We start from the raw sequence: 8,731 nt of genomic DNA on the forward strand, positions 1-8,731 counted from the left end.
GGTTTATAATGCCTTTATATATATGCCTTTATACAGTATTTACACATACATACACATAAATATATATATATATACACTAATATATATATATATATATAAATATATATATATATTAGTGTATATATATATACGGATCCCCTGTGATAAACGAGGGACTACTGTACTCCAAACTGCAACAATTGCCAAAATGCAGATCAATGTCAATCACTGCAAGTAATAAAGTGGATTCAGAATCACTGTTAGCAGATGTTGCAGCTGGCAGCCATCTTTATAAAAACCTTTGTTTCAAACAGTGACGGTCCATTTATCAGGGAAGAATGGGTGGATCGATAGCAGGGATTCATTCTGAGCTAATCGATGCAGGACAGAAGTGTCCACAAATGTTTTAATTTAGTTGTTTCCTACCTGCCTTGTTGGAGTTTGACTTCCAATAAAGCAGGAAAGACAACTTAAAGTGAGCAGAACAGGAAGAGACAGGAGCAGAGGAACTTTCTCTCAGCATCCACAGCACGAGCCCTGATCCTCTCCTCATCATTGTTGTTTTGCCTCGTGCGGTTGCGGTTCTGACTGTCTCATCCGTGCAGGATTTGTTCAGACGTAAGAGGCAGCTGGAGCAGAGGGGTCCCACCCAGCTGAGTCACACCAGCCTGCCGGGAGCCGTCTCCGTCAAGGGCTTCCCTAATGCTCTCATCCAGGTAAACCGCTCTGGTTAGTTACACAGGAATCAGCAAAAAGACACATGTTGGGGGGGTCTGGGGTCAGTTTACAGAATGATCAAGTGAGGTTTGGGTTATGTTGGCTCATCAGTGTGTGCTGTCAGACAGAAATCAACCCAAAGAAACATGAAGTTTTGTAGATGAGTCAATTAAAACATGAGAGCATCCGTGTTAGATTCCTGCAACAACAGGCTGAGAAGGCTGCGTGTTCTTCAAGCTCAATTATGAGTCACTTGATTGAAAGAGAGCACAGATGTGTGTGTGCATGTGTGTGCATGTGTGTGTGTGCATGTGTGCATGTGTGTGTTGCTGTCTCTATAATCCCTGCGTCAATATTTTTCTCAGGCTGATCGGTCCAGGAGACACTTGACTCAAGCTGTGAATAAGAGGAAGAGCAAGCGTAAAACCCGCCGCCCCGGCACCTTCTCCCTCCTTAGCCACGACTTCAACTCCACCCCCCTACAGGTGAGTTGCCATGGCAACACAAAGGCAGCAGAGGAATAGCGGGGGACAAAGAGGCTCTATGTGTGCCAGCGGATGCTTTTTAATTACACAGATGTGTTTCTTTAAGTTCTGCACTTGAAATACACTCCAGCTTGTAAAATAAGTCTAAGCCAAATAAATAAATAAATACATAAATAAATAACAGTGTGGGGAAATATTCTCAGGTGACCAGAGTGAGGAGACAAGTGAAGCTTGATCCACCAAAGAGAGGGAAGTCGGGTCGTTCTGGAGCGTTCTCCGTCTTGGTGAGCCGCCGTGTCGTGTTTATCGTGTCTGGGGTTGAATATTTGGTTTGTGTTTAATGGAGACTTGTCTTCTGCAGGGAGATCCACAGGCTGATGGGCAGAGCGACGGAATCAAAATGACCGTGTAGACGTCGGGTGTTGCAGGATGGGATGTCCTGTCCGTTTCTCAAATCCTAACAAAGAGTGGGCACAGGAACAATAAAAAGTAGAGTAAACCAGGGCTGCTTTAAAACCTTAATATGCTAGTTTAGTTTCTGACGTGAGGCTCTGTGGAAAGGTTGAGAATAATCAATATGTTACCTGTTGTAGATAACTCTTTGAGCAGCGTGACTTTAGAGAAATGGAGTTAAATTTTGACCTGATGATGAGCTAACGGCTAGTCTGAGGAGGGCCAGGACCGACGTCAGCTGCTGCCATTTTAAATCAACTCTGAACTTGAGGACTGTGGCGATAGCAGCTAGCAGTAGCACTTGCCTGGAGCACTTCCTGTTGGACTATTTCTGTTGCAATAATTGTTGTAAATGTTACTAAATTAGCTTTGACATAAACTGCCTCCTCGCTGTCCACAGTTCAGATCTGTCCTCTGTGGTGGACGTTTGTAAACTGCCGTAGCTCTCACTCCCTGCGTACAGCTGATCCACCGTCTTCTGTCCTCTTTAAAGGACTTTTTTAAAGTTACCAAAGGTTGTAGGTGTGAGGCTTGAGGATCTCCCTCTTCTTCCATGTCTTCTGTCTTGAGTTTACGTTGACATATCGTGAGTGAATCTTTTATAAAGACTTTTGCACATTTTCTAAAGTAGGTTCAATGACTGGTGTGCTGTCAGAGGCAGGCGATGTCGCCGCTAATTGATAAAAACTCAACGACTTTGTATCCTCAAAAATACTTAATTACGTAATTGCATTTATTGCAACGTATCATTAATTATGTCACGGTTCAGGTTTATTTGAACGACCTTCTGACGTCCACCGTGGTGGAAACAAGATCTAAACCGGAGACGTTAAAAACATTTAGCTACATGGTAATATTTTAATTTGAATTTTGCCACGTCAACAATCCGCTTTGCTTCTGGCCCTGTTCTAACATTTAACTCAGTCTGGTCAAAATTAAACTCTTATGTATATATTTATCCAAGAGCTATCTGCAGCAGGTAAGATAATATTTGTTCAGAACTTTTTAACAGATCCATACTCCAAGAAAAGCTGAACTATCCCTTTAACTGTTTATTTAGTTGCATTTGTTTGCTAATGTTTTATCGTTGAGTCAACGTTTCTGAATAAGGCGTTCGGTCTTTGCAGATTCCTTCTGCAGTTTATTAGTTTTAATATATTCCTGCATGTTGTGACGTTAGAAGAGATCATTTTCTACCTTGTCTTTTTTTGTTGTTACTTATTTAATCACAGATTTCCTTTTGGATTTTTTTTTAGGTATATTTTTGCAGATCTGTTTCTATTGCTGTTGTATCATGTTTCAATAAAAGTTTAGTGGAGACGGTTTGAAATCATTTAATAATCAGTTTCCTTATTATCCGCTGGTCTCACGTTGATGGGAAATCTGAAAATGTTTTTTCTCTTTGTCTGTTCAAGTTTTCTGTGATTGAGCCATAAAATTATGAACAGAGAGGGTCGAATGATCCCATTATGAATCTAAACTGCGGATGGCAAATGTTAAAGTTGCAGCGCAGGACTGTGGCAGCAGAGTAAACCCAGCAGGAACTGGAAGAGACTTGTTCATTTATTCACATCGCTGAAGCTAATCGCAGATCTTCCATGCGAGAGGGAACAAAATTAATAAAGTCTAGACCATCTGCTACAAAAGTCCAACTAATTCAGATTTCTTGTCTCGTTTTTTTATTATTTTTGGCCACAAATGGATATGAAGACCTTTATGAACCAAATTAATTTGGACATTTTTCTCTAAAACCTTGGGTGATATTAGCTGTTCTGCTGTAAAACTAGTGCACGATGCAAAAATCAAAGTGTGGGTTAAAAATAGCCTCAGTGAAAACAGGATGTTTTATAAGGTCAGACAAAAACGAAATCAAAGCTCCTGAGAGGCCCATCCTCTCATTTACTGATCAGACGTAGTCAGGCGGCGCTCGCAGTCTCATTTTCGTGCTTTTACAGCCACAAATGCTCAAACTCACAACAACACACTAAATATAAACTTGGCAGTTTCCCCAAAAGCACATAATTGGTGCTAAACATGCTTCAGCAGCTTGCTCTGGGAGAGAATAGACGAGTGTGAGGCGTTGGTGTCTCAGTTATCTGACACACTGAGCCTCGTGAGTCTTCACATGAAAGATGGCTGATTGGTCTGGAGCACTGATACACAGACAAAAAGACGTTTAGTCGTGCACGGAGGCTTTAAAATCAGAGATAAGTTGTAAAGAATATGTTGTCAAACATGCTCGTGTAGGAGTTCTGACTGCCAGGGGAATTTAAATAAAGGTTTATGGATGTTCATCGCTGCTAATGTTGAAGCATGTGTGCGAGTCAGAGAGGAGCCTGCAGGCGCCTGACGCCTCCGAGTCTGAGAGGCCGAGGTCATCGTGCTGATGGGCGTGCATAAAAGCACTTCTTGTACACCGCCCGTTGCAGATTCTCATGACGAGGCTGTCACTTTGAGCTGTTTCGTGACCGTCTGCCTTTACAAACTGGTTTAAAAAATCTTTTCCCGTCTTCGTGTGCGGCTCCTTTTAATTAAGTCGAAAACGCCAGGATATATTTTTATCCAACGCCGACCACGTCACCAAACGTGGTCACTCCAAGGGAAAAGCTTCTGCCGCGGTGTTGTCATGGCGTGTGGTTTTGTTTCCTCTGCCTCGGCTTGAATCATCGAAAACAAAAGTGATGATAGTCACGGCTAAGAAAATGATCTGGAACTTATCAGTCTGTAGGTCTGTGCTGGGAACTGAGCCAAACACGCCAGCGTCTCAGACTTTCCCATAAAAACGCTGCCGTCAGGTTCGTATGTAGTTAGTGGTTTACAGTCAATTTCCCCGTGCTCTCCAAACCACGGCATAAGTAATGGTTTCTTTTTCACGCTGATCGTCTCATCCCAAACAACATGCGATGTGGGAAAACAGAGATAAACAAGTTCTGAGATAGCAACAGGGAGACCTCCAGGAAAAGCAGCCGTCCGCAGAACCAGCTACTTTAAATTTTGGGTTTTGTTTTTGATTTTTATCATAATGTGACTTTTTTATATCAGGGTAATGATGATAATGTAAAAACCCACAATTTCCCCTCCATTATGTTGTAATTTTATTAATAAGTTGAACAGTACAATAAGTTAAACTCAAAAATGGATTTCTTTCTTTTTAATATCTGTGGCAATTTGTACCTTTTACAGGAATTCATTTTAAAGGTTACATCTGTTGAAACAGGCTTTTGTGGAACGGTTATGAACAATGATTATCTTACCTGTTGTAGACAGCTGCTTGCAAGATCTCAGTTTGGTGAAAAAGGGGACTGCGTGGATCGTTGTCGTCTTAAAACGTCTCAAAAATTCCATATTGGTTCATACAAATGTTATTTTTATTGTTAAATTTAGTTCAGCCATTCCTGCAAAATTAATATTAACCCTGCAAAAATGTCCCAGGCTGCTGTTGGTTTTAGAAAGTTTAGCCACTTTGCTCAGCAGCTTTTAATTTTATCTCGGTGAAGTGAAGTATTTTGTCCTGTAGCCCGACTCCGACATGTGCACAACCACAAAACTGAGGGACCGGTGGTGAAAGGTGCAAAGGAAGTTCTGGAGGCAGAGCTTTCTAACGTGAGCTGCATTAATGTTAGCCGACTCAGGACACGGCTCGAACACAGAACACAGCTCGGCCCACTTCCATCCGGACAGTCAGGTCCTGCACAAACAGAATAAACAACTTTTCTCTCAGGGCAGTGGTTGAAGTGAGCTGATAGGAGAAGTGGTTAAAGTTTATAAAATAGAGTAAAATCCAGTTGCTTCAAAGTGTCTTTAAAAGCCAGCAAAATCAAAATATCAGCGGTTTGGTTATATCTTCCATCACTCAAAGCCACCACATCTAAAAACCCTTGTTCTTGATTGATGGGATTTAAAGTAAGTACATTTGTTTTTGTTTGTTTTTAGTATTTTGTGCTTTAGCTCAACTCAAATCATCAGAACTCTTATTTTTAGGAACGGTTTTTAACATGTTTGAGCAGTTGCATGCTCAGATACTATAATACAATACAACGGCTGATTGCTCCACTTGACTGTGGCTAACGAAGCTAAAACTACTGTGTGTGGGGAAACTGTGGGATTGACACATTGGTATGCAAGAGTTGTGTTTGCAGATATAATCAGCGTCCAGATTTAAAAAGACACAAAGAAGTCACGTTTTCAAGCTAAATCAAGCTCATTTCAGTGAGAACATTATCTGCAAACTGAACGAGCGTCTCGGGTTAAAACGTCTCTTTATAGCTGGTTTTGACTTTAGCTGAAAATGCAGCGCAATAAAAAACCATTAGAGATCGTTGGTGGTCATTCAGATTACCCATCATGCTCAGATTAAAGGACTTCATGAGCTGTTATTAGAGCCTACAAATTATTTTTGATCAGTATATTTGTGTTTGTTCCGTGTGAAGTCAAAACTAAGAAGAGATGAGTGTTAAATGTCATTTATTTGTCTGTAAACGTTAAAATGGACTATCATGAGGCTCCCTCTGCTCGGTGGTCCTGGAGTGGTTCTCATGAACCAGATGACCTCAGGCTGACTGTGACTCCTGCTCTCCATCTTCCTGCCGCCTCCCATCAAATCACATCCAGGGCGTCATCCGTCTCCAGCTCTGGTTGTGTCTCTCCTCTCTGGCCTCCCCAAGGCGACCTCGTGAAGCCCCTCTGTCAGAGCTTCCTCCCACAGCGGTCCCAGAGGCCTGACTCCGCCACATCCTCCCTGAAGAAAAGGCAGAGGGATTAAATAAAGGTTTAGTCACAAAATGATTAAATCTATTCATTTTGTTAAAAAAAAACAATTGATAAAAAATGAATTGCTGGTTCTTCTGGGTGTTAAACTTTAAAAATATGGCTGACGTGGCCAAATAAAATGGAGGAAGTCTAAACTGTTGATCCAGTTTTAAAGATAAACTCTGATAGAAATGTGGTAACAATAATCTGGCACTTTAATTTTGAATTTACAACAATTTGACAGAAGACTTCTTGTGCAAAAACCTTAAAAGCGCATGAGCAGCTGAGCTTTTTGCACGATGTCAGCTGGAGAAAGGCACCAGCTCCAAACGCAGGACAAGAAAGTGATAAACAGCCAAGGGTTCAAAACAAATCCAATATTGCATCATGTTATATTATATCATAGCACATGACTATTATCTTTATTTTAAAATGTTATATTCTATTGTATTCTTCAGTATTAATAATTCACAGAAAACAGTTTTCTTGACTCAAATGAAACTTTTCTAGGGAGTTTGATATAACTCTGTGAGAGAGAAGAAGTCTGTGAGCAGCTCTCCTTGAAGATGATGGATGTATGCTGCTCAACATCTACGAGCCAACGTGCCCTGCATAGTTCATTAAAGCAGAAAATACTGCTGACTTCAACTCGCTGCCCTCTGTATGGATCCACGAGATCTGATTTATTAAGAAGGGAGAACTGGCGGACCGTGTGAATCAATTTCATACGTAAAGATTAGAAAAGGACGGTGATGAAATGAAAAATGTTTCTTCGGAATACAGTTTGGAGGATAAGAAATCAAAATACCGTTTAGCAGGGTGGATATCTACGCTAAAGCGAAACATCCAAATCAATCATTTTACGGCCTTCGGTAACTCTGCTGCATCCCCAGGATTAAAAGGCAGAAACCGAAGCAGCAAGGTGCCGAGGTACGCGCCCTGCGGTTCAGCCTGAGTGAAGGGAGCTGGAAAAATCCTCCTTCTTCTCAGTTTGATCCGAAGGTCGTTTCAGGCTTTGGAGTGGACAGAGCTGTCAGTGGAGAGGATCACGCAGCGAGCCTGAGCTGAAGCTGGAACTCCAGAAAGCAGCATGCTGTAACACATGAGGTCACCGTCTCTAACATGTATCCACTTCAGGGAACTTCAATGAGTCTGAACATGTGGTTGGAAAAGAAACCGCTGTCCCTCTTTCAGGACAGCGTTGCAGGTAGAAGACATTTTAAAACTCCAAAGCTGCACTAACGTCAGATTATGGAACATGATGTGGTGCAGTCAGCAGAGGAATCATTACGTTCCCTTATCTCCTGTGGAACATCATTATCTCTGTTTTCTGGAAGAGGCTGCACAAGAAAAGGCACATGTGTGGAAGTTGAAGGCAACAACTCAAGCTGCAGGAGAGGAAGGAGAAGAGGGCGAAAACACTCGGTGGTTAAAGTTCCCACAGCCGAAAAACTTCCCTCAGTGACGGGTGACGGGTCCGAGCCGGGGCACAGACAGATTATTACAGTTCAGCATAAATCTCAGTGTAGTTTCACAATGAATTTCACTTCAAAGTCATAAATAGATGTTTCAAAACTGCAGAGCTGGTGGCACATTAGAGGTCCGGAGAGGAGAATAAATCACTGAGCCCCTCCGCATCAAAGAACTCTGTCGGTCAAATATGAAAATAAGAACCACGGTGTGAGAAAGGATAAATAACACGAACTGCTTTATGTTTCAAATTATAATCCTAAGCATTTATGCCACTAATAAGGGGCTAAAACTATTTAGTTTAACTTTTGTCCCATTGCAAAAGCAGCTTCAAAGTGGTTAATCTCTTTCAGGCTGAGAATATCACAAGACTGGAGCAAAGCGACGCTGCAACCGATAGAAAACATCGTTGTGCTCATAAACAATATGCACACATTATAAATTATTCAATCTCGGTGTGGTTTCCTTGCAGTTAACTAAGACTGGTAGTGTCTCCCCATCGGTCTGTTTCCAAATCTTGCTTTCCTGTGACAAAACTACAAATATCATCATTTTAATCTCTATCTGTGTGTGCTGTGCAGCAGATTACAGTCTGTTCTAATAAATGCTGTGATGGCTGCAGCCACAGCTTAATCCAGATTGCCCTCTGGTGGTTTTAAAATGAAACATGGTTCAGCTGATGCAGTAAAAACAAACTAAGGGCAGTTTTTTCACTTAAATTTTAGCTAAAGGGTAGATTTGTCTCATGAAGGTAAAACACAAAGGTTTGTTTTTATCCTCGTTGCGACAATGACTTCCATTCATTTTTGTAGCCCAACCCAGACTATAACCAGTTCATCTTTAACCCCAATCCCAACTCTTTCTGTGGAGTTAGCGTG

The 8,731-nt window shown here is 41.5% G+C and overlaps 1 protein-coding gene across 1 annotated transcript in view; it reads left to right on the forward strand.

Annotated features, from left to right (window-relative positions):
• si:dkey-12l12.1 overlaps nt 1-1,854 on the forward strand; it is a 5,334-nt gene extending 3,480 nt beyond the window's left edge. The window contains exons 3-6 of the mRNA XM_037693910.1: nt 585-695; nt 1,062-1,181; nt 1,385-1,465; nt 1,543-1,854. Of these exons, the coding sequence (XP_037549838.1) occupies nt 585-695; nt 1,062-1,181; nt 1,385-1,465; nt 1,543-1,593 (363 nt within the window). The 3' untranslated portion in view covers nt 1,594-1,854. The remainder of the gene's footprint in view (nt 1-584; nt 696-1,061; nt 1,182-1,384; nt 1,466-1,542) is intronic.
• Nucleotides 1,855-8,731: the final 6,877 nt, after the last annotated feature.

Source organism: Nematolebias whitei, chromosome 20, assembly GCF_014905685.2.
Source record: "Nematolebias whitei isolate Nwh7 chromosome 20, NemWhi1, whole genome shotgun sequence".
In the NCBI taxonomy this organism is placed as follows: Eukaryota; Metazoa; Chordata; class Actinopteri; order Cyprinodontiformes; family Rivulidae; genus Nematolebias; species Nematolebias whitei.